The 26,107-nt window shown below is 37.9% G+C and overlaps 2 protein-coding genes across 3 annotated transcripts; both read left to right on the top strand.

Annotated features, from left to right (window-relative positions):
* Window positions 1-73: 73 nt before the first annotated feature.
* Window positions 74-4,808, top strand: LOC307149859 (tubulin alpha-1A chain). The gene is made up of 4 exons (XM_079856444.1): window positions 74-352; window positions 927-1,149; window positions 1,454-1,602; window positions 1,698-4,808. Exons 1-4 carry the CDS (start codon window positions 350-352, stop codon window positions 2,676-2,678), a joined length of 1,356 nt encoding a protein of 451 aa, XP_079712570.1. The 5' UTR covers window positions 74-349; the 3' UTR covers window positions 2,679-4,808.
* A 4,395-nt stretch (window positions 4,809-9,203) lies between these two features.
* Window positions 9,204-25,922, top strand: prph (peripherin). 2 transcript variants are annotated; one of them, XR_013819718.1, is made up of 10 exons: window positions 9,256-9,913; window positions 17,907-17,967; window positions 18,622-18,717; window positions 20,208-20,375; window positions 20,453-20,578; window positions 21,181-21,401; window positions 21,488-21,540; window positions 23,534-23,607; window positions 24,760-25,023; window positions 25,142-25,741. XR_013819718.1 is itself a non-coding variant. In XM_079857640.1 (9 exons), the coding sequence occupies exons 1-9, from the start codon at window positions 9,420-9,422 to the stop codon at window positions 24,826-24,828; spliced, it is 1,362 nt and encodes a 453-aa protein (XP_079713766.1). In that variant the 5' UTR covers window positions 9,204-9,419; the 3' UTR covers window positions 24,829-25,922. The 2 variants fall into 2 exon arrangements, 1 of the variants encoding a protein (XP_079713766.1); XM_079857640.1 differs by having other exon boundaries at window positions 9,204-9,913; window positions 24,760-25,922.
* The last annotated feature ends 185 nt before the right edge of the window (window positions 25,923-26,107 follow it).

Below are 26,107 nucleotides of genomic sequence, written 5' to 3'. Positions count from 1 at the left end.
TGATGTTGCAGGTCATTTGAATAAATTTAGGCTACACGAACTGCACTATGTATGATGTTTGAATCAACCTTTAGCACAAAGAGATAAAGGATTTAACAGCATTCAGTGGCGCGCGGTAAAACAGCGTTTAGTCTGGAATGTTATCATCACACAAAGGCTTGTTTTTTTTGTTTTTTTGATGATGATGAGCCACTCCCTCCTGCAGCCAGTTCTCTCTCTCTCTCTCTCTCTCTCTCTCTCTCTCTCTCTCTCTCTCTCTCTCTCTCTCTCTCTCTCTCTTCCTCCATCTTCTCTGCAGTGAGATCAACACACATCAGCGCCGACAGCACCTGTGAAAAAAAAACACAAAATGGTGAGTTTACACTTTAATTTCTCAGTTAATTTCTTCATATGTTCATATATTTTGGTGTTTTGCTCTGCAGCTTTAATTATATAGTTGCACGCCATTGCTAGAAGAGGAGATCGAATTCTGCATTATACAATTCTGCCAATATTTCTAATCTGTGAGACCAAAAAGGATCATATATGTTATGTACTGTAAATTATACATTAACTTGTGAGATTTAGCCAGTATTATTGCTTTTAAAGAGAGTTAAATCACCCCATATGTCATAAGTCAAATTTTGGGATTGTAATGCTCTTTAGATTTCATGACATTGGTGCCATTGGCTGTTTAATTACGAACAATTATGCATCTCAAAATGGTGCTGACATCATGTTTTTATAAAGTAGACTATTGCTATGTTTCATAACATAAAAAATCTTCCAGAAAATAAATATGTATTTGAATTTAAGATGGTATGTAATCAAATCTATCATAAGAAAATGACATTTTTTAAAGCTTCATTGTGTCTCAGAGCTGGACATGATCCAAAATTTACAGGATATATGTTCATGACAATGCACATTTTTATTTTCTACAACAGCGCGAGTGTATTTCAATTCACGTGGGTCAAGCTGGCGTCCAGATTGGCAATGCCTGCTGGGAACTTTACTGTCTCGAGCATGGGATCCAGCCGGATGGACAGATGCCCAGTGATAAGACGATCGGTGGAGGGGACGACTCCTTCAACACTTTTTTCAGTGAGACTGGAGCTGGAAAGCATGTACCCAGAGCAGTGTTTGTAGATCTGGAGCCCACTGTGATCGGTTAGTATCTGATTTCCTGCTGTCTCTTAAGGCCAGTTCACACTGTACCGACAGACGGCGAACAATGCGGACAGTCACCAGATTACAGTATTCACTTCTCAGACGTTCCACAATCCAACAAACGGTGAATGGAACAGAAAACAAGCGTTGACCAACGGCAACACACACCGACAGGGTGACGTTGATCCAGCAAAACCCGACAAAGTGTCTCTTGCCGTTGTTTGGCGTCTGTCAGTGCAGTGTGAACTGGCCTTTATGGTTGATCCACGAGTTCGTTCTCTCAAACTGCTTTTTTGCGGTTCAGATGAGGTCCGCACTGGAACTTACCGGCAGCTTTTCCACCCGGAGCAGCTGATCACTGGAAAGGAGGACGCAGCGAACAACTATGCTCGTGGCCATTACACTATTGGCAAAGAGATCATTGATCTCGTTCTTGACAGGATCCGCAAACTGGTGAGGAATCTTTATAATCGCACTCAGCCTGTTTTCATTCAGCGTTTGTTTTTAACTGAATACATTTCTTTCTTTCCATTCCTCTCTCTTCATAGGCTGATCAGTGCACTGGACTTCAGGGCTTCTTGGTGTTTCACAGTTTTGGAGGAGGAACCGGTTCTGGTTTCACCTCTTTGCTGATGGAGCGACTTTCTGTTGATTATGGAAAGAAATCCAAGCTTGAGTTCTCCATCTATCCAGCTCCACAGGTCTCTACTGCTGTGGTGGAGCCCTACAACTCCATCCTCACCACACACACCACACTAGAGCACTCAGACTGTGCTTTCATGGTCGACAATGAGGCCATCTATGATATCTGTCGTAGAAACCTTGATATCGAGCGTCCTACTTACACCAATCTCAATAGGCTGATAGGTCAAATTGTATCGTCCATTACTGCCTCTCTCCGATTCGACGGCGCCCTAAACGTTGATCTTACTGAGTTTCAGACCAACTTGGTGCCGTATCCACGTATCCATTTTCCTTTGGCAACTTATGCTCCTGTGATCTCTGCTGAGAAAGCTTATCATGAGCAGCTCTCAGTGGCTGAGATCACTAACGCTTGCTTTGAACCATCCAATCAGATGGTCAAATGTGACCCACGTCACGGGAAGTACATGGCCTGCTGCCTGTTGTACCGCGGTGATGTTGTGCCTAAAGATGTAAATGCTGCAATAGCCACCATTAAGACCAAGCGCAGCATCCAGTTTGTGGACTGGTGTCCAACTGGTTTCAAGGTTGGCATCAACTACCAGCCTCCCACTGTTGTCCCCGGTGGTGATCTGGCGAAGGTGCAGCGAGCCGTGTGCATGTTGAGCAACACCACTGCGATCGCAGAGGCTTGGGCCAGGCTTGATCATAAGTTCGATCTGATGTACGCTAAGCGTGCCTTTGTGCACTGGTACGTAGGTGAAGGAATGGAGGAGGGCGAGTTCTCGGAGGCTAGAGAAGACATGGCAGCTCTGGAGAAAGATTATGAGGAGGTGGGTGTAGATTCAGTCGAGGGAGAAGGAGAAGAGGAAGGTGAGGAATATTAGATTTCCTTTATTTCATGTCTTCCAGAATCAAAATGAGCAGGTAGCCTAGACTGAACAATCTTACAAACTTAAGAAAATGGCAAGTGACATAATGGTATTGGTGTTAGTTTCAATCCATGTAATTCCCTGATAAACATTACAAAAGCTAATTGTGGATATTCTGTTCAGTGTACGTTTTGGTTTTTAAGAACTCAATAAAAACCTTAAAATAATCATGTTACGTTTCTGTTTACATTCATATGCTCTTGATCACTTACTTATGTAATTAATAAAATGAATGCCACATCAACAATAAATTGACCGTTAGTTCTGCATTTTAAGGGGTCATTAGAAATCAGTTTTCCCGGATCTTTGGAAACAAGAGTTTGATGCATTATATAGATATACTGTAACTTTCAGAACGTCCTCCTGTGTCTTAAAAACTCAAACAGCTCATTCTGAAATCATTGACTTTGTGAATTTGTGCTTCCTTCCGTCCAAACTAACGCCAATAAGAGTAGACAAAGAACAATACAATTTTCAGTGATAAACCTACCCTAACTATAACTTTTTTGTAAACAACTTCACTAACAATGCAATAGGACAGATATTATTATTCCAAAAACCACAAGAAAAACTATATTTTAACTGGGTTTTACTAACAAGAACAGTAAAATTGTATCAAATTTTAGTGAATCGCAAATGTTTCTCTTTCCAAATCAAATAATGCAATGTAGTTTTTTTGTAATTTTACAAGCATAATTTTCTTCAAAGATGTGTGAAGTCTTCTAAAACCTTATCTGAAGTGAAACGAAGCTTAGCACTAGTAGAACAGGGCTTGACATGTTTTGTTCCTTTCACATTTTGAACCAATTAGTAAAGGTACTGTGCAGGTATATTTATTTTGTTTTTGATATCACATGATACTGTTGTAAAAGCACATCCCAGACAAATTTGACACTCTGTTAAATTTTAAATTGAACACAATATAAGAATATTACAGACCTCCCCCTTCACATAATCCATATTTCACAAGTTCACACTTACAAATAATCAGATTATTTCAGAGTATGTATTCCCCAGTATCCCTGGCTGGGATAGGAACCAGTTGAGAGTGAGGAGTCGGCATGGCGGAGGGATGCAGAAAAACTGTCGAGTAACAGATGAGTCAGCGATGTAGGCTATATATTGGCCTCCTCTCGTGTTGATTGAATAGATCATTTGAACGTGTTCCTCCCAAACTTTGTTAATAAAACATATATTTTACACATTTTTGTTGCTGACTTAAAGGTGACCTAGTATGCCCCTTTTTACAAGAAGCAATATAATTCTCAGGTGTCCCCAGAATGTATCTGTGACGTTTCAGCTCAAAATACCCCACAGATCATTTATTATATCGTAATCCCGTCTAAATCGGTTCAATGGCGGTATCCGATAAAACGGGTGAAGGTCTCTGCGCGTTACTGTCTTTTCCACGTGCCAAAGTAATTTAGTTCCAATTAAACTTATCTGACTCCATTATATCACGACCTCAAATTTAGGTTAGAATGCCAATTGGTTAATGGTCATTTATATAATAGTTTAGCAGCAAATTTTGTTATTCTTTTCAACTCTTTACTTAAATTTTACACGTTCATATTAGGAAGCTATGTCGCTTTGAGGTCTTCACGCCTTTTGTTTAACGCGAGTCTCACGATCACAAGCTCGCCAGCTTCGGTCACCAAACAGGTAATTGGCTATATACCTGAGATGGTCGCATTCACGCTTACACAATCAAAGATACTGGTATTTCCCCTGTGGTTTTGCATACACTTGAATTTAAAGTAATGTTTACTTCAGGCAGAGGTATGGCCACTACTACAGATATAAGTAGATCAACATTACTTCTCTTATAATAGCTTTGGATTGGCCATGCCGTGGTTTCCCACGCACACTTATCTAAAGTAACATTCAGTTAAAACAGAGGTAAGACACACCCAAATTTAGATTGGTCAAGCAGCATTTTTGCTGTTCTAAACAGAAATACACTTCTTTTCTTTGCAAACCAAGTACACTTGAATTAGTGCCAAATATTAGTCGTCACTAATCTGATGCAGACTTGTGGTAAAATACAAATTTGTTTAATCTACTTGGCAAAACAATTTCTACTTGAAAAAAAAAAAAAAAAAGTCAGTCAGAATATAATCAAATGTTTCCACATTTATTATGTCAGGTAAATGTATCATGCCAATTTCATAATCAGTTCAAAGATAATGAATACAAAACATCAAATGCTCTGGAATAAAGAGAAAAGATGCGAACCTGACATTAGAAAATACATGATGCTGGGTGTCTTGCCCACACTCCGCATCACGGGCTACTTTGAGTTACAAATTGCCCTGAGCCTCTTGTTGCATTTCTTTTATATACCCAGACCAAGACAGAAACTTCTTTCACATGGAAACATTTGCTAACAATGGGAATTTGCATTCAGAGTTTATACCTTTTGAGGGCCGATGCCATTTGCCTGGAGGTCTTACACCCTCCTCTGTAAGCAAGTTATCTTTAAACTCTTAAAAACTGTATTACCTTTCGGTTTACTTCTTTGAGGATGAGACATTTGTACCAGTCGCACTGAGAGATTTCAAATGATACCAAACATATATAATACTGTATGATAATTATTCACATTAAACCATATAGATTTTTGGGTGAATTTTGGTGATCTCAGCATGAGAGAGAAGGAATGGGGGAAGAGGGAAAGAGGTGTAAATTAGGATGATTCTGAGGTGAGACTTGCGTCTCAAATGGTGATGCTAACTTCACAAGAGAGAGTTCAAATGTTAATTTCCTTTGTTTTCTCGGAGAGTTGCCCTCTCTTCCAGTTCTTCCAGTTTTTCCAGTCTTACAATATCATGTTGTACATTTTTGAGTGGAAGGAAAATCATGCTGTTTTCGTGCATGTATGTTTAAATGCAAATTAGCTGCTTGATCGCCTTTCCAGAAGAGGGCGGAGCTTGTACCGCTAGTGCTTTGGATACTCTGCCAAAAACTAAAACATGTGTTTGGTTTTGATTATCTCTATCGCGGTCACTCTGACGTGACATTGCAGTTCTTCATCATCATGAAAGTGTATCTGCATGCGTTTTAAAGCCCCATCAGTCTAAACTTTTGATATATGGTTTTCTGAGCACACACACCCGAAGCACACGCAAAGAAAGTCAGATGAGTATTAAACTGCTCTCTTTTACGTCTTTTTGTGCTTAAACTTTCAAAAACACACAAAGTTTACATACAGTTATGTCTGTGAACATAAACTGCAGGGAAAGAAATCTCATGTTAAACATCAAAAGAAAAACAGAAAATCACTCACTGCTCTTGATTGAATTACTTTAGTAGCTTTAAAGCTACAATATGTATTCATCATGTTAAGCTATAACATTGATTTGCTTTATGTACATTTGCTCACCTGTCTAATAAAGTACATGCAAGAGCTTCTCTGTCAAGTCAAAGTTGATCCTCGTTTTATTTCTCGTTTTGTTCCAAAGTCTGCTTGTCATGGTCCATAATGTTTGAACGAAACAACAACAGCGTGAGCGTGCCGCTAGACGTAACCCAGTTGTCCACGTCTGTCACCATGGTTACTATGGCGGTACAAGCGGAAACCAGGGATAACGCGGATATTACGTCATTGACAGGCGACAAGTGACAAGGGATGGGCACTATTTAAAATGTGAATTTCTCTGAATTTACAAATTCTTGGAAACATTTAGGATAATTTAAGTACACAATTGAAAAAAAAATATAACACTGTGCAAGTGGTTTTTGGATATTCTGATACAAAATTCTTAGATATTGTACCTTTAATAAGAATACATTTCTTACTTGAATGCTATTGTTAAATGGTCTGGGGCCGTATTCACAAAGAATTTTAAGGCTAAAAGTAGCTCCTAACTGGCGAATTTAGGAGCAACTCATAAAAATAATGGGCGTGTCACTCGTAACTTTAGGACTCCTAATTATTTTCACTAAGAGTAATTCACAAAGCATTTTAGCCCTAAAAGTAGCACCTAAGCCTGGGACAGCTTAAAAGAAGTCGAGAGGACTCCTAACTCACTAAGACCTATTCACAAACCGCTTTTTGTGGCATTTCACGTTGCGATGTTTTGAAATGCGTATGCGGCGGCTACAGGAGCTTCCAATCGCGAGGGAACAATTCTGCATTGTAGGCATAACTAGGGATGCAATAATGCCACCAACAACAACCAAAACTAGGCTACTCATTGCATGTGAACTAATTGTAACGTTTCATTGTGAATCAAATTAAAATGTTCTTCTCTTTGCAAACGTAGGCAGAGGCATATAGTGACAGATTAATTCAATAATGTTGCAAAGATATTGCATCAATCCATATGTTTCATTAGGCTAATAGGCTATTTGTTTTGCCTTACTCTTTATTCATTTAGGCTATTTATTCAGTTATTCATGATCTTCCGTCCTTCGCACTACTTGTGTAGCGCACGCATTCTCAGACCTGTCACCTGTCACTCATCATCGTAGGGGAGGTGTTTGAATCATTCCCGCGTTACAATCATCAGCCAATCAAGGTGGTCACTTCAGTCGAGCTCGTGCATGAGTAATGACGTCATCCATAGCAACGAAGACTCACTCTTAGTTTAGGAGTTGTCATTTTTCTTTAGCCTACTAAGAGTAGGTTTGAAAGGCGTTGTGAATAACTTTTAAGAGAAAACTACTAGCTAAAATCTTTTAGTGCGATTTAGGAGTACTCCTAGTTGTAAGATAAAATGCTTTGTGAATACGGCCCCTGGTGAATAGATAAACATGGCGGACTGTGTTCAGCTCACTGTGGGCGGGTCTATGCTAATGAGTCGAGTCCATCAGCAGTCATGGGCGGGGCTTAAGCATTTGTGACTCACATATTCTAGAATCTGCAAACGGCTTGTTCTGAGACTCTGCTCATGATTTATGGGGATTAAAGAAAGAGGAGTGGGTGGATTTATACCATTATAGAGTGGTTGTGTACACATTGCCGACACACATTTATGTTTAAACATCATGTAAAAGTGAATTTTGCATGTCCCCTTTAAAAATGTTGAAGTATCCTACAGATTTTACTTAGAAACTGAAAGCAAATGTGTCAGGGCAGGGGTGACACTGCATTAAAACTTGAAGAGACATTAAAAGAGAGATATTTAGAAATTCTTGGCAAGGTGTCACACTAATTGCCACATAATTAGTGTTAATTTTGATATATATATATATATATATATATATATATGATAGAAAATATGTGATGTGTTATGCTTGCCTTAATGTGAAGTTTACTGTATTTCAGTCATGATGCCTTTATAAATTGAAGCTATTTATGAATTATTAATGTGGGCATACAGTGAGCACATCCGTTATGTTTATGTGGTACAGTGTGCAAAAGAATCATTTAAATAGTTCTACATTTCCTGCAGAATGACTCGGCACATTCGCTGAAAAGCAAAGGAATACAATTAACTCACTTTTTAGAAGGCAAAGGCTTGATTTACATTGCTCTATGGTTTGGTTGTCAGACAACATGTTGAATAATCATCTTTTATGTCAATTTCTTGAATTTAATATTTAAATTACAGTAGAATAAATAAATGTTTTTTCACTGTGTCCTCCAAAGTAACATTTTTTTTGTCTATGTAATTCTTTATACAATTTGTGTATGTAATGCTTAATATCTGAAATGTTTACCTTTGTAATTATGTATGTACATTTTGAAAAATGTCTTATGTAACTGTTTTGTTTATCTTGTATAAAACAAATCCAATGAGAGAAGTGACTCTCATTAGATAAATATGTATAAAGGGTAGGTATAATAAGCAAAGGCTTCAGCCTACATATTTTTCAGTTATTAAGTGTATTTTTTTAATTATTATGGAAAATTGTCTGTGAGGGAATAAAACATTTTTTTTTTGTTGAATTGAAAAACTGAAACACAGAAAACAGAACTAGAACATGTGCAAACCCACGCAAAACCATCACAAGAACAGAACTAATCGTTGCTATTTATGAATGGGTCATTGCATTAGTAAAAAAAGAGAGATGTCTGCACTCTGAAGTGAAACCTCCAGAAAGGTATGATTCCAACCAAATGCATTTGACCAGTCAGTTGGGAAATGTTGTGCTAGGTTGTAAAACTTGGTTGTTAAAAATGTTGAGCGCACATCAATGAGCGCACATCAATCTTTCATGTGTGTTTATTGCTCCTACAGATGAGCCCAATCTGGACCCAGTCTAGTCCAATGGTATACGTCTGGCCTGGAAATTTCTTACATTCTCCCAGCACATGACATTTTCTATGCAAAAAAAGAAATGCATTTATCCTTTTGCTTTTGTCTTTCACTGAAAAATGCCTCTTTCATTTCTTTTAACATTATAAATGTAATGATTAAACATAAAGCTGTTCATTTTCAGTGCATTAATTCACATATCAAATGGAAACCATCCAAGAAGTGCCTAGGTTGTGCCTGTGAGGGAGTGACTGACCGTATGGATGAATGATGAATTACATGAAAGAGGATGAGATCAGGGGCTCGGGAGACTGGGAATGGGCTGGGCTGGGTGGAGCTCAGATGAACTGACCAGCTTCATGTATAAAAGCCTCTCAGTCTCACATCCTGCCGTGACTCAGCTTTGATCAAAACAACAGGCACCCGGAGCAGAAGAAGAGGAAGATACAATACTTAATAATTTAAGAAAAGTACAAGGATTATAGGCAACATCATGAGTCACTCCTCATATCGCACCTCTTATCAGCGCACTTTTGGGGCGCCTGTCTATAGCCCAGTGTCCAGTCGTGTTGGAGGCCGTTACATCTCCTCCTCCACACCCACCCGCTCTGTGGACTTCAGGAGCCGCTCCAGCGCTCCGGGCCCCCGCCTCTCTTATGATAAAGTGGACTTCTCTCTGGCAGAGGCCGTCAACCAGGAGTTCCTGACCACGCGCAGCAATGAGAAACGAGAACTGCAGGAACTCAACGACCGCTTCGCCAGCTTCATCGAGAAGGTGCGGTATCTGGAGCAGCAGAACTCAAAGCTGACTCTGGAGTTGGGTCAGTTTAAGGAGCAGCAGCAGGGGCCGTCGGGACGGGTCAATGAGCTGTGCCAGCAGGAGATGAGAGAGATGCGCAGACAGATGGAGCTCATGGGCAACGATCGAGACCAGATGCAGGTGGAGAGAGACAACCTGGCTGAAGATGTGGCCCTGCTCAAGCAGAGGTGTGTGTGAGGGCTGGTGGGGTGTGTATGCATCTACACATGTTAATATTTCTAGAAAACTTCTGACCTTTAATGTTTGACACTGGCTAGTGTAAGTGGATTGTTCACTCAAAAAATTAATCTTTTGCCTTCATTTTCTCACCCTCATGTCATTCTAAACTTTGGAATACAAAAGAAGTTAATATTATTGTATGTTTATTGTATGTATATATGTGTTTGGCTGAAGACAGAGAGTCATGCAGGTTTGGAACGACATGAGGGTGACAGAATTTTCATTTTTGGGTGAACTAGCCATTTAAGAGAAAATTGGACTGGGTGTTAAGTTAAAAGTGACAAAGATTGAGTGTCAAGTCAGTACTTTGAAAAGTGAAGGTACAGTATGTTGTATCTTGTAATTTGGATGCATTGATTTGTTATGGATACAAAATGAGTAGCCTATAGGCTACACTGTAAAAAAAAAAAAAAAAAAATTCTGCAAAAATAAGGCACAGTGTACTATGATTATAAAGGATTTTTTACAGGTGTTTACCTGTATTTTGAATTATGCATTGCATTGTCCTGGCAAAAAAATTACCAGTAGCCTACTCTATTGTTTACAGTGAACTTTAAATTTGCTCAGGTTTTTGCTTCAGCTATAGGCTATATGTTTATTTTGATAAACAGGAGTTGCTATAAAAGAAAAGAGATTTGCTTTAGTGGAGAAAATCTGAAATGTGCAGATTTCATTAGAGGTAGGTAATTAAGATTAGATCTTTAAAGGTGACCGTATGTCTGTAGCCTATAATGAAGTTCATGAAACATGGGTGTGGCAGCGAATGAAAGAGACAAAGAAACCGCTGCAGGGATCCTCCCATCATCATCTAGACTGCGGTTTACAATGTGATAATGGAAGAGACACTTAAACAACTAATGCTTCATAGCCTAATTAAGTATCATGACGGACCCAATTTCATTCTTGTACTGCAAAAACACAAAAGCTCATACAGATGTGCAACTCATTACTGCTTAAAACTACTTTAACCTCATCACTTTTTGAACTATATTAAAGTAGCCTAAGTCTTTACGCACGTTTCACACCGTGCACGAATCGAGTGAGTGCGCGAATCTGATGACAGCATCAGGAGCGCGTGTTCCGTCGCGCCTCGGAACTGACTGAACTAACGGATGTCACGCTGGGCGTTTCCCCCGAGGACAGAAGGTAAGTGTCTCTTCAACAAAGGAGAAAGTAAAACAACAATATTAAAAAATATGAGGTCAAACTGTGTGCAAAGCACTTTAAAAAAATAAAAAAATAAAGTAACACTATCCAACAGACACCAATGGATACGATTATGATGGTTTTGTTCAATATCGATCATAAATTAATATGTTTTAAGGCAATGTTTGTACTTCCCATGAAGAACACACTGTATTAATATGGTCTGCTAGTAAAATCAACGTGGTTCAGTGTTGGGAATGTGACTTTGGTGTTCAGGACTGTTTGTCAGGAGTCAGCAGGCCTATAGACCTTTTAGCCAGCGGGAATTTATATATATATATAAAAAAAATTGTATGTCTAATAAAATGAAACGACTGTAATGTCCAATACTATAGAAAAGCACTGCAAAAAATGTTAATCTAAGGCTAGACATGACCTACTAATGTACTAATAACAAAAACACAACTAGAACATTGACAACACTTGTAGTAGGAATAAAATGATAGATACCGATTGATCATAATGCACTGTCTTGGCTTCTAAAATAACTTTTTAAGTTACAAGAAAAAATAAGATCTTTTTTTTTTTTCTTTTTTTTTTTTTTTAAAGGTGTAAGGATGACCTTTCTAAGTGGCCAAATTTTGTGTCAATATTGTAAAAATTAATTTGAATTATTAAAATATTGATTATGATTAGTTTTCTTTTTAATTTTGGACATTCATCTCTTTGGTCAGTACAAAATAAGTGACAATGTGCAGGGGCTGTAGTTGGACACCAATGATATAAAGCAGAGGGACTGTTTGATTTACTTGCATGCAATTGCTGTCCTGCGGCAAAACATGAGGGCAAATGTGTTTGGACCAAACAAGGAATAGTGATCGAGTGTGACCTGGACGCACCAGTGAGTGGTGAGATAGTTTGGTAATGAAACTATCGTGTCAGAAGAATGGCAGGAGATGTCATGTATTATGTCTGGTTTTTTGGTATCAGCTTGTGAGATTTTATTACGTTTTACGCATGCGCATTAAAACTATTATTCAGTGTGGACAAGAAATTTCCGGAAAACCCTTGAAAACGCTAGTGTGGATGGGGAAGTTTTAAAAATGATCCAGATTAAAGGTAGGGTAGGCTATGTTTTTCATACATTTTTTTCTTATACTAATTGAAAGTCTCTTCATATCTTGATATCAAACAATATTTTAATATCTTCTGTGGAAGTCTCAGGACCAAAAAATGTTCGTTCAATCATTACATTCGGGCCTAATGCAACGATAGGATGTCCTCCCTGCCTGTCATCCTGCTCGCGCAGACATCGTAATCATCAGCGTGTTCAAAGTTATAGACACACTGCTAGTCACCAAGAAAGAATGGCAAACAAACAGCAGCCATCTTTTACCGCTATGAGTTACAGGCCTACTAACACACTCAGGAGAAGAATCTCCAAACTCAGGAGATGAATTGCAGACCGCGTTCAGACACTATGTCTTCCTGAAGGCTGTAATTAAGGGAACAGCGCAGTCTCAGTGGCTGTGGCGAGGCCCTTCAACGGCACTAAATGACAATCCTTAGAGAAACAATCCTCTACGACAAGCACACACAGGTGAACGCATCTGATGCCGTGTGATTCTGATGAAATCCACCCAGAGGTGTGACTAGGGGTGACAACTCTCTACAATGCGACTAAATCATTTGCAAATGCGACAAAATTTTCACTCTGCGCGACTAAAAATGTTTATCATTAGCCATTGGCTAATACATTTTTAGTCCTTAGACTGGCTATAAACACTAACCAGTGTGTGTGTTCGAGGCTAGTATAACTTATATATTTTCACTCGTTGAACAATGACTGAGCTACCCTGGAAATCCAGAGTTCTCGCAAGAGCACAAGTTGAATTTGCTCAGCGAGTTTACTCTGGTGTCAAATAATGATGCTCATTAAATATGCCCCTCGATCTGAGCTGCACCAATCACATCAGGTTATCTGATATAGGCGGGCCAGAGGCGAGCTAAACAGATGATGACAGCGCTGTGACGTCCAAGTCATTAGTAAACATTGCAAGATGGCTATGGATGAACACCAGTTGTTTGAAACGGCTTTGGCCGCTACAATGAACGAGTTAGACTTGGCTTTTTATCTAAAAGAGGAACAGAACACGGCGATCGAATCGTTCCTTTGCAAGAAGGACGTTTTTACTGTTTCGCCGACCGGATACGGTAAGAGTATAATCAGAGAATGTCTAATAAGGTTAGCTCCGCTGGTAGCTGGGGTTTATTGTTGTGATTGGTCGTAGTGTTATCCAATTGCGTGCAGCGAGATTTTCAAATGCATGCTTGGTGCCGCCCCTTGAGCTGGGCATTTTCATTAGTCGACGCCAGACCATTAATCTTTTAGATTTAGGTCTGGATTTCCAGGCTATGACTGAGCTATTTTGCTTTACAGAAACACTGAATGACCAACAATATCTTAAGCACCACCACCAGTCTAAGTTCAGTTATAATGACAAATATGCATTCATATATGGTTACCAAGTTAAATTTCTAAATTTCTATCATTAAATAGTGCTTGATTATCATGATATAATATAATGCTTGGTTGACTGATATGTGTACGTTCAGATAGTTAAAAAGCTGTGAGAGCTATAAAGATAAGCTGATTTGATGGAATCATATATATTATATATATATATATATATATATATATATAAGCTAATTGCGATTCTATTGCAAAGGTATGCGTAGAGGGTTGGATGATGAGGAACGGGCAGAGGAAGGAGCTTGTCTGCTGGAAGCTGATATGGAGATTTTGAGACGGCACAGTCTGGACAACCCTGGATGAAACACTGAACTTCTTGGGACATACAGGGCCACCAGTAGAGATTTCTGAGCCTCAAGAGGGTCTGATGAGTGTCAGTCAGGGTGACGAGAGCCCAGGGAGAAGTGGACGGAATCTATGAATGTGCATTTGAATGTGTATAAATTAATGTGTAATTTGATCGTCGAGAGTCCATTGGATTGCAAAGATCTCCAGGTTGTCAATGTCGTAGCTCTGCTTCACCGGGGACAGTCTATACCAGTCTAACACCTGAGGAAGAGGCATCAACTTGCATGATGAATGGGAGACTCGGTTCAGGATGCACAAAGATGGGAACACTGGTGAAGGCATCCTTTACACGTTGAAAGTCAGATGAGGCTTGGGTGTTGCAGGACAGAGACTTGGGTTTTGCCTGCAGGAGGGAGGCGAGTGGAGCTCTATTATGGTGGATGGTAATTATATAGCTTAGACATTCCTCTGGTCCATTTGTTCCCCCCAGGACAGATATTATAGCAGAGAAAATGGATCAAAGGCTGCTGAAACTCACACTTCTCCATTTTGGGGAACAGACGATGCTCCTGCAGCCCGAAGTCAAGGAGAGCCATAGCTATGAGAGTAATGTAGGAACGGGTCACTGTGAGTTTAGTACACAAGAGTGAGTGTATTACAAGGAGAGTATGAATGGACCTAACTGGAAGATGAGGATGTCTCTTCTGGTTCTGGAAAGTGAGGCGTGCATTTAGGAGATCATGAAGGCAGAGCTCGATGAAGCTGTTCAACCAGTTCCTCAATAGCATCAGCAGCACGTGATGTCCCTGTGATGATGTTGGTGTGGTCTTCTGTCACAGACGCATTGATTCACTGAAGATGATTTCAATAGCAGGGTTTATTGACAGTAGGGTAGAGGAACACAGATGAGTAACAAAATCAATCTAACTGCCTTGTTCGCTGGAGAGTCAAGTCACCTTTTTTATATAGCGCTTTTTACAATACAGATTGTTTCAAAGCAGCTTTACAGTGATAAAGTTTGTTTCTGCTGTACAGCAGATCTAAAAGAAATAGCATCATAGTTCAGCTTAAGTAAGTTTAGTAATGGTTAATTTTTGTTGTAAGAAGTTATTAATTTTGTCGTCATCCAGCTCGGTTCAGTTCTCATATAATGGTGTCAAAGCAGGCAGTTCAATAATATTTGTTAAATATATAAAGTGTCCCCAACTAAGCAAGCCAAAAGACAAAAGCGACAGTGGCAAGTCACACAAGAAACAACACAATGGGAGAGTACACAATTTTTTTATTAAAGTCTAAACTTAACTCTGTACATAAATAGCATAGAACTCTAAAATTATCACAAACATAAAATAACAACAAATCACAACAACAATCAAGTCATCCATTATATAGCAAATCACTGACATTTCTCAGACCTAATCAAACGCCAAAATCCAGATGAGCCAAACGCCTCAAACACAACTGTGGGACAGTAAACACATACTCTGAGAGGAATGCAAGAGTCTTTGAGATTGGTGGCAATATATTATGAAATGGATACAGCAGTAGTAGGACTCCCTCTACGTGTTTGGCTTATAATATGATTCGCTTATTAAATTTGTCATAAGAGCATTTCTCCCAGCCGGTACAAATGTAATCTCAGATGCTTTTAAGCTAATCAGTTTATCGGTTCTCTGACTCTCTTCCAGGTTAGATTTTATATTTATATTACAACCTTCACTTCAGGCATACAGTCTTCAAGGACAGTTTCTTTTGTCTCTTGAGGACTAAGAGTGGTGCAGGTCTGACGTCACTTTGTAGGCCAACTGGCAATTAGCATCACACTGGTTCCCTCGACAAAAACCCAATAGGATTTTTCCATATTGGATTATCACTAAAAACAAGCTCTGTTATCAACAAAAGTTTATGATACTTGCACATTTTGTCCATCAAGATAATTATCACAGTACAGATGAACACATCTTTTATGAGTTTTTTGAAGCCTAAATGCAGTCGCCAGGAGTAAAAAGCTAAAGGTAGGCTATAACGAACTACACCATGGTCCCACAAGTTCAACGTCACCATCGCTAAGCTATTTTCCCAGAACGTTTGAGTTAGAATAGTTTATAAGAGCACAATTATAAGCATAACGAGGCTGTAAAAGCGGTTTTACCTGTTCGTCGTGATGATGTTTAATCTCCCAGACAGCCTATAGTCCTGTTAGCAACCACATTTTTCAAGACATATAACAGCTTAAAAAAATCATGAGTGGGGTCTTACTGATGTATTTTATGTCGTAGAATAAAACGTGAAAATGTCTTGAGCTTGTGTTCACCACAGACCTTATTTCAGCCATTCAGAAAATCCTTCTGGACTTCTGGACGATGGAACCGGAAGTGCAAAAATGCTAACTCGCTTCCGCGTTTTGGCCTACAAAGTGATGTCATACCTGTACTACTTTATAACGCTTTTTCACTGCATGGTACGGCTCGGCTCGCTTTGCTTTTCCACTGCAATTTAGTACCACTTCAAAGTGGGTGGGATTATATACTAATCGTTATAGTTACGGCGCCTCTATTGTCGTGACATCATCGTAAACACGACAAACAAACGCACAACACAGGAGCAACGGAGTATATTGATGTATTGGTGTTTTTGATTCTTAGCATGTGGATGTTTTTCACTGCAAGACGAAGAAGTTTTTTTTAGCGGGTTTGGTGTCTCGCGTGTCGCAAATCCAATGACGCTGGTAGTGATGATTCTCTCTGACCAATCAGTGATCTGCAGTGTTTACATGTCACATTTTAGTATCGGTACGGCTCTCTTGAAACCTCAACTGAGGTGGTACTGTTTAAAGGGTAACTCTCGCCAAAATGCAACCTAGGGTCTTTTTGTTAATCTACCCGAGGCAAACTTTCGTTTAAAAGCATAGTTAGAATGGAAACGGCACTTTTAAGTTTGACCGTATTTTCGTTTTCGGTCAAATTGCCTTTTGAATGGGAGTGCTTGGGGCACTTCTATGATAGCATCAAAAATCACTATTTTTAAAACACTAAGAAGGCTCGACACAACATGAAACTTTGCTCTCAGTATCACCAGGGGCTCTACACATGAACTCCAGCATTGAGAACATTGTTTGTGTACACAGAGTTTACTAAAAAGAAAGAAAGACAACTCACTGTGTTTCCGTCCGCCGGCATTTTGTCAGTCAAAAATAGTCGATCTCCGTAACATGAGGAGAGTAAAGATGGAAAGCTCCTAAAGCTTAGTTCCATATAAATTCCATAAAATTATTTGTTGTTTTGTCGTTAGTGAAAATCAATATTGACCTTGTATTTGAAAAAGGATGCTCATATAAGAAGCAATACTAAAATTCAGAGTCAGTTCATTTGCATTCGGAGATCGACTATTTTTGACTGACAAAATGTCTGCGGGCGGAAACACAGTAAGTTGTTCAAAATCTTTCTTTTTATTAAACTCTGTGTACACAAACAATGTTCTCAATGCTGGAGTTCATGTGTAGAGCCTCTGGTGATACTTCCAGCAAAGTTTCATGTTGTGTCGAGCCGCATTAGTGTTTTAAGCACCTAAGCACTCCCATTCAAAAGGCAATTTGACCAAAAACGAAAATATGGTCAAACTTAAAAGTGGCGTTTCCATTCTAATTATGCTTTTAAACGAAAGTTTGCCTCTGGTAGATTAACAAAAAGACCCTAGGTTGCATTCTGGCGAGAGTTACCCTTTAAGTGAGCCGTACCAAACCGTACCATGCAGTGGAAAAGCAACATTAGTCACAAATTTTAATGCATAAGCTAAAGACTTCAGAGAATATCACAAAACACAAATGGTCACCCAACACAATATCAAATAAAAGATAGATTACAAGATTAAACCCAAATTTTTTTTTTTAAGTTAATTTTCTGTGACTCCCAACAGGAAAAGGTTTTTATTATTATTATTGAAGTGGACTTATATTTTCTCTTAATTGTTTGCAGGTTAAATGAGGAGATGCAGAAAAGACAGGAAGCTGAAAATAACCTGAATCTCTTTCGTAAGGTAAAGCGATAATGGAAAGTATATCTCACAATATGCACTTCTGCTGAATGCTATCTCTGAGCTTTATTGTTTTTATACAGTCATTGTCATACAGTGGGTATAAAAAAGTCTACACACTTGTCACGATGTCTGGGTCTTAGGGCTTCGCTCGCAAGGGAAAAAATGAAAATTCTGTCATCATTTACTTTTTATGTTTCACAGAAGAAAGAACATCATACTGTTTTGGATAGACACAAGGGTGAATATATGATGACAGAATTTTCAAAAGGGGAGATGAAGTGCGATCATATAATAAGCATATAATAGTGCTTCTACTAATATTTACACTTTTAATAATATCTAGAAACAGATATAACAATAATGGCAACACTTTATTTTAGGGTCCAATTCTTACTATTATAGTTACTTATTAGCATGCATATTATTAGGATATTGGCTGTTTATTAGTACTTATAAAGCACATATTAATGCCTTATTCTGCATGACCATATTCCACATCCCTTAATCCACCCAATACTTAATTTTAACAACTACCTTATTGACTGTTAATAATAATCAGTAAATTAGGAGTTTGAGGCAAAAGTCGTAGTTAATAGTGAAGATGTGTTCCCCACACTAAAGTCTGACTGTGTGTGTGTGTGTGTGTGTATGAAGGATGTGGATAGTGCTACACTTGCCCGTCTGGAACTGGAGAGGAAGATTGAATCTCTGATGGATGAGATTGAGTTCCTCAAGAAGATGCATGATGAGGTGAGAGACATAAATAATGAATGAATGATGAAAGTCAAAAACCTGCCTGCTTTTACTGATGATATCTTTGTGTGCTGCTTAATGAAACTTATATATGTGCTTTCTGTTACCATTGCATTGACTATCGAAATGAACATAAATTCAGTTTGTAAGAACAAGTAACATTTCTAGTATAGTTTATTCATAGTTTTCATGTGACATAACAAACTTATAGGAACGCCCACCTGAAAGACTAAACAATGCTTTGCTCCACTGCCTGCCAGTCAATTTTTCCCTGGTTTAAGTACTAATGTAGTAAGACCAAACTAAATATAAACACTTTATTGATGCTGCACAATATAAACAGGCAAACAGATTTTTCCATAAAACTATGAAAATAATGCACCAAGAAATTTTTTTAAAAATGTTTTTTCAAAATGTTTTAATGAATTGGATTTTCAATAAATTCATGCACTTTTTTTAATGCAAGTACAGCTCAAATCTAATTTAATGGGGAAATACTGAAATCTTTATTTCAGTAACAAATGAGTTATAACATAAATCAGCGGTATCATGGGAACATTGTTTCTTACTCTCACACGAAAAAAGCCCATGCATATTCCATCACAAAAAAGTCAGTTTCATTTTATGAAGTAAAAGAAAGAAAAGCACAAGTTTATTTCTTAAGTATAGCCTACTTTATGTAGCAAGTAGCTACTAAAATCAATGTACCAGTAGTTGTAAGTATACTTATTCAACATTTCTTGAGACTCACTTTTTAATTTATAAAAGTTTACTATTAAAGGGTTAGTTCACCCAAAAATGAAAATCTGTCATGATTTCTCACCCTCATGTTCTTCCAAACCTTTAAGATTTTCGTTCATCTTCAGACCACAAATGAAGATATTTTTGATGAAATCTGAGAGATTTCTGTCCCTCCATTGACTTCTACACAACTCCCACTTTGATCTTCAAAACGTTTATGAAGAGATCATAAAACTAATCCATATGAATTGAGTGGTTTAGTCCAAATTTCTTTTAAGAGACATTTAGGTAATTCATTTAGGCTTTTATTCAGTTTATTCTCTCAAATTTCATTAAAATATCTTCATTTGTGTTTTGAAGATGAACAAAAGTCTAACAGGTTTGGAATGACATGAGTAAATGAGAATGAGTAAATGATGACAACTTTGTTTCACATTTTGGGTGAACTATGCCTTTAAATGTACATTTTAAGTAATATTTTTACTCAGATTTTTTACAGAAAAAACAAACAAACCTTTTGCCCTATAGACATCCATTGCAAGTGCATTACTGTAAAGCCAGTGGTGTACGGACGCACTGTGTAATCTTTTTTTTTAATTGAAGGAGTCGTCAAAATTATAATTGCCATTTTCTGCTTGATTACTATAGCATGTCTCTCAATTAACCTGGAATGTTCTTTAAAATGTAATTCTAAGTCACTGTTGTAAACATTTAAATAATTGCGTGTATTATTTCTTAAAATGTAGGAAATTCAGGATGTGCATGTGAGCGTTCAGAATCAGCAGCTGAAGATGGAGGTGATGGAGACGTCCAGAGGGCCTGATCTGACCGCAGCGCTTCGAGACATCAGAGCTCAGTACGAGACCATCGCCTCCAAGAACATGCATGAGTCTGAGGACTGGTACAAGTCCAAGGTGAGTGTGTGTGTTCTACTGATGACAGCACAGTACTGCAATACACACTGATCGTCTTCATGTGTTTTCTCTGTTAGTTCGCAGACCTGAACGATTCAGCCAAGCGCAACGCTGAGGCAATGAGACAGGCTAAACAAGAGACCAATGACCTGAGGAGGCAAATTCAAGCCCAGAACTACGACGTTGATTCTCTCAAGAACACTGTACATATGAAAACCTAACCTCTTGCTAAACAGTCATGTGTATTTCTGTAGTCATCATAGCTCAAGGCCGTAACCACGTCTTGAACATTGCATGTAAACATACTCACTGTTATAACCAAAGCATTCCTCTTCTGTGAACAGTAAGGCCCGCCTTCTTTGATCTGATTGGCCAACATGAGCACAGTTAGAAATGTAACTTTTTGGCCATTTTTAATTATGACTATGGTGGTTACGGCCCTGTTATAGTTAGCTTTCTATACAGGTGAAACTCGAAAAATTTGAATATTGTGCAAAAGTTCGTGTATTTCAGTAATTCAGTAACTAATATATTTAGTAGATATAACTATATACATATGCATGATTATACTTTTCAGAGGGCCGACATTTCTGTATTTAAAATCCTTTTTTTTTTTTAACTGATTTCATGTAATATTCTAATTTTCTGAGATTTTGAATTTGGGGTTTTCATAAACCGTAAGCCATAATCATCAAAATTACAACTTTTGCACGATATTCAAATTTTTCGAGTTTCACCTGTAAAGACAATATAAGTCTTTGGGACTCCCTTATTTAGAGACATAACTGTGTGTTTGTGACGGTAGAATGAGGCTCTAGTGAGGCAGATGAGAGAAATGGAAGAGCAGTTTGCTGGAGAGGCTGGAAACTATCAAGAGACTGTGGGACGTCTAGAAGAGGAGATACAGCGCCTGAAGGAGGAGATGTCACGCCATCTGCGGGAATACCAGGATCTGCTCAACGTCAAGATGGCCCTGGACATCGAGATCGCCACCTACAGGAAACTTCTGGAAGGAGAGGAAAACCGGTAAGAGTGACGCCACTGAGCCGCTTCAACAGGTTTCTGCATGTTTTACTCCTGGTAACTGATGACCTTTATACTTCATCTTTCAGAATTACGGTTCCTATCATGAAAATGCCTTCAATGAGTGGACAGTTCAGTGGTGGTGAGTCTATCATAACTTATTAAAGAATGACCTGGAGTGTTTATTAGGGGCCAAGAACCGAAGGTGCGTAGGCAGATATTGTAATCGTTGGCGTTCTTATTATTTATCCGTTTCTTCTTCTTCCACTCAGGAAGTCTATGGCAGCCCATAGAACCGCTTGCGGGAAAGTTATGAAATTTGGCACACAGATAGAGGACAGTCTCAGTTGTCACCACAGCAAATTTGGACTCTTTAAGTCAAACATTTTTTTTTTCCTCTCATTCCTTGGCTAAGACGATTCGATTCATCATGAACTAATTTTCCGCCATTTTGAATTTTCCGAAAAACCTACTTTTTCGAACTCCGATTTTCACCAAAATTGAATCATATCATCTTCAGGTCGCTGCTCGGATTTTCCCGAAAATTGAACCAGATAATCTTCAGACAATGGCGACAAAAAGTTATGGGATTCAAGTCGATTTGTCGAACCGTTTTGGAAAACCCGCAAAAAAGGCTCTATCTGCTCAACGTATTGTATTTAGACCAAACTTGGTCCAAGCCATCACAAGCATGACCTGAGGCTACATGCTGCGTTTCGTCTTAATAGATTCCTTGGCTCATGCTGAGAACATAGATACAAATTTTTGCCATAGTCGGCCAAACTTCCTGTCCGCCATTTAGATTTTCTTTATAAAAACTACTTTTTCGAACTCCTCCTAGAGTCTAAACCAGTGGTCCGATTTTCACCAAAAAATCATCTTTAGACCATGCTGGCAAAAATATATATTTTTCTGTCCATAGGCAAAATCATTTTTGTTTACTGCATTAACAAATTTAGGCATGATGCCAAAATGCTTTGGCATATTGACACCAAACTTTGCATGTGTCATTGTCACATCAATTTGGTCACAGCGCCACCTTTTGGTTGAGGGTGAAAAATCTAAATACTGGTGCCTGTATTTATGATTTTTCAGCCATTTTGCCTAAAATCATCTTAAGTGAGTGCCACCTAGAGGGGGCGATATTGAATTGCTCTTACAGAGACGTGAACTGTTTTGGATTTTTACCCTTCAGACTTTATCACCTAGGGGTATGAATGATGAAGCATTATTTAATGTGATTTTATAAAAAGTTATTTTTTTTTACTTTGATATTATTTACAATTATGTTTGTAACTGTTTATAATGATGTGGTGTTAATTATGTATTCAGTCATTGAGCCTAATTGGTTACAAATGGATCTTTACATTGGTTGGTCATGTGATTATTTTAAACGGGATTGAGTTTGAATGTTTGTTTATGCCTGATGAAGGTCATGAGACCGAAACGTTGCTAATAAAATTTTGATACTCATTTGCAAGTATGCAAATTGCAAGAGAGTGTGCGGGAGCATATATTAATATATACTTATATATAATAAGTATATATTAATTGATGCCATACAAGAACCATTTTTGGTTCCCCAAAGAACCTGTTAGTGGAAAGTTCAGATTTTTCCACTATAAAGAAACTTTGTATTTGAAAGTTTCTACACTGTACAAAAGAAAAGAAAACATTTGCTGCCTTAAATTTTTAAGTTCAATCAACTTGGAGGTTTAAGTCATTTTTCAAGTTGTCATTACTTGTTTATCTTTTTTTATGGATGTCAATGGTTCTTTATGGAACCATCAATGCTAATAAAATTATGATTTCTGAATTTTCATTTGTCATGTAATTTGTAATTGGTAATGAACTGCAGTTTATAAGTAATCTAGCCAGCACTGACCACAACTTTTCAAAAAGTTTCAAAAAGCAAATAAAGGCAGCATAAAAGTAATCCATGCGTTTAATCCCAGAATTCAGAAGCTAGCTATAGCTATCCATGAAATTCTACTCCTTTTCACTAAAAATCATGATGTGATTCATTGCAATCACAATGTCGAGCTTCAGAAGACATTATTTTTACTACTAAATCATGAAGTTGTTTTACTCCACCTTTGCATCATATTTGATGTGTGTGTGATTTTTTTGAACAGATTATGGTCAGTTTTCTGATCCTGGACCTGGAAAGAAAGTCCTAATCAAGACTGTGGAGATTCGTGATGGAGAGGTGAGGAACTTTAGTGAAGTTCTTCAATAATAAAAGAGACTGCATCACATTTTATTCACATTTTACTTCATTTATGTTACATCTCTCCAGAGGTGGACAAAGTACACAACTTCCTTACTTGAGTGAAAGTACAGATACTACTGATCAAATATTACTCCAAGTAAAAGTTGTAAAGACCGGTTTTTACTTGAGTAAAAGTACAGAAGTACTCGTTTTTAAAAGTACTTAAGTATCAAAAGTAAAAAGTAAATGTCAATGCATTGTTTTATTATTGTTGCATTGTTGTATGTTATACTTACAGTAGCCTACCTTATGCCTCTGAATCTATGCCTGCCTACCCTCATATCAATATCACATTTATTTCTAGAACACAGTTCCAGTAGTGGGATTGAATGTGTGATTGAATAAGTCACTCAATAACATCCACAATGGTTTTGGACACCCGAATGGCTGTTCCTTCAAAGAGTGCCCTATTTAAAGTTTTTTTGGCTTTTAGTATTAATATGTTAGCCTTACTGTTATCTATAAGCTAGTGTGCTCCAAAACAATGACTAAATTCGCATTTAGAAGACCAAACCCAACGTTGAAAATGAAAATCAGGTTGATGTCAGAATCCAACATCAGATTAACGTTAATCTCCAATGTTGGACAGACGTTCCAACCAAAATCCAACGTCGGATGCTGACGTCAATATGACGTCGGGTTTCTGACGTCAACCCGACTTTCATTTCCAACCAAAATGCAACCCCTGACTAATGCTACTACTTTCTACTCAAGGATCTTGACAGAAATGTAGTGGGGTAAAAAGTACGATATTTGTCTTTCAAATGTAGTGAAGTTAAAGTAAAAAGTTTCCAGAGAAAATAATACTCAAGTAAAGTACAGATACTCAAAAAGTATACTTAAGTACAGTACTCAAGTAAATGTACTTTGTTACTGTCCACCTCTGCATCTCTCCACATTAAATGGTATTAAATGTTTATGTTTTGTTTGTTAAATTAAAATTTGCAGCAACCCAGACACTATAACATAGTGTCTGCCCAAATCCGGCCCACATCTGGAATCCACACGTACCAGATGTGGGCCGGATCTGGGCCGGATCTATGTCGCTGTCTGGGAAACATCTGATTGATTCTTTTGCTCATTGCTCAGGTGGTGAAAGAATCTACGAAGGAAAAGAACCGAGATGAGAAGAAAGATTCACACGGTCAAGGAGATTAGAGCGTCTAGATAAAGAAATGCTTGACTTACTGATTGTGTGTTGCAATTTTAAAGGGACTCTAAGAGTTAAATTTAGAGTGTTGCTTGTAGTGTAGTGAATAATCAGCAAATGTTTGACTCAGTATTGTGTATATGATGGTGCTATCAACATATACAGCTCTGGAAAAAATTAAGAGACCACTGCAAAATTTTTCAGTTTCCCTGGTTTTACTATTTATAGGTATGTGTTTGGGTAAAATTAACATTTTTGTTTTATTCCATAAACTACTGACAACATTTCTCCCAAATTCCACATAAAAATATTGTCATTTAGAGCATTTATTCGCAGAAAACGACAACTGGTCAAAATAACAAAAAAGATGCAGCAGTGTTGTCAGACCTCGAATAATGGAAAGAAAATAAGTTCATGTTCATTTTGAAACAACACAATACTAATGTTTTACCTTGGGAAGAGTTCAGAAATCAATATTTTGTGGAATAACCATGATTTTCAGTCACAGCTTTCATGCATCTTGGCTTGCTCTCCACCAGTCTTTCACATTGATGTTGGGTGACTTTATGCCACTCCTGGTGCAAACATTCAAGAAGCAGCTCGGCTTGTGACCATCCATCTTCCTCTTGATCACATTCCAGAGGTTTTCAATAGATAAATAAACGCTTGAGTTATTGTGTGTTGCAATTTTAAAGGGACTTTAAAGAGTGTTGCTTGTAGTGTAGTGAATAATCAGCAAATGTTTGACTCAATATTGTGTTTATGATGGTGCTATCAACATATATGTGCATAACATGACTGCCTTATCTGAATAAATCACGTGTGTAGACTTAAAGTCACTAACTCTAGATATCCAACAAACATCAAAAACAATATTTCAGAAGCTCACGTCAATATAATCTTCAAATAAAAGTGAATGTAAACAGATTTGGTTGGTTGTCTATAATGGAGGGTTTGAGCATGCTTGGTTATTATAAATTACCCAAGGAGAATTACAAATGATTTTGATCATTTTAAACTTGACATTTTTAAATAGGCCTTGTGGAAGAAAACCGGCCCTTCAAGTTGTAACTTTATATTTAAATAAAACCTTTAACAAGTCATTTGGTGTTAAATTACACTTTACCTTGATGGTCCACTTTAGATACTCTAACTATAATTAACTTTGCAACTATTTCATCTTCCTCAGAATATTAGCAGACTTAGGTTTAGGGTTCAGGTTTTTAGATTAAGTTGACGCATTTGAAGTTACTTATATAGTTAGCAGAATGTCTAAAATGGACCATG

The sequence above is a fragment of the Squalius cephalus genome (genome assembly GCF_949319135.1).
Source record: "Squalius cephalus genome assembly, chromosome: 22".
In the NCBI taxonomy this organism is placed as follows: Eukaryota; Metazoa; Chordata; class Actinopteri; order Cypriniformes; family Leuciscidae; genus Squalius; species Squalius cephalus.
The sequence above is the reverse complement of the archived record's forward strand: the minus strand, read 5'-3'. Positions and strand labels throughout refer to the sequence as shown.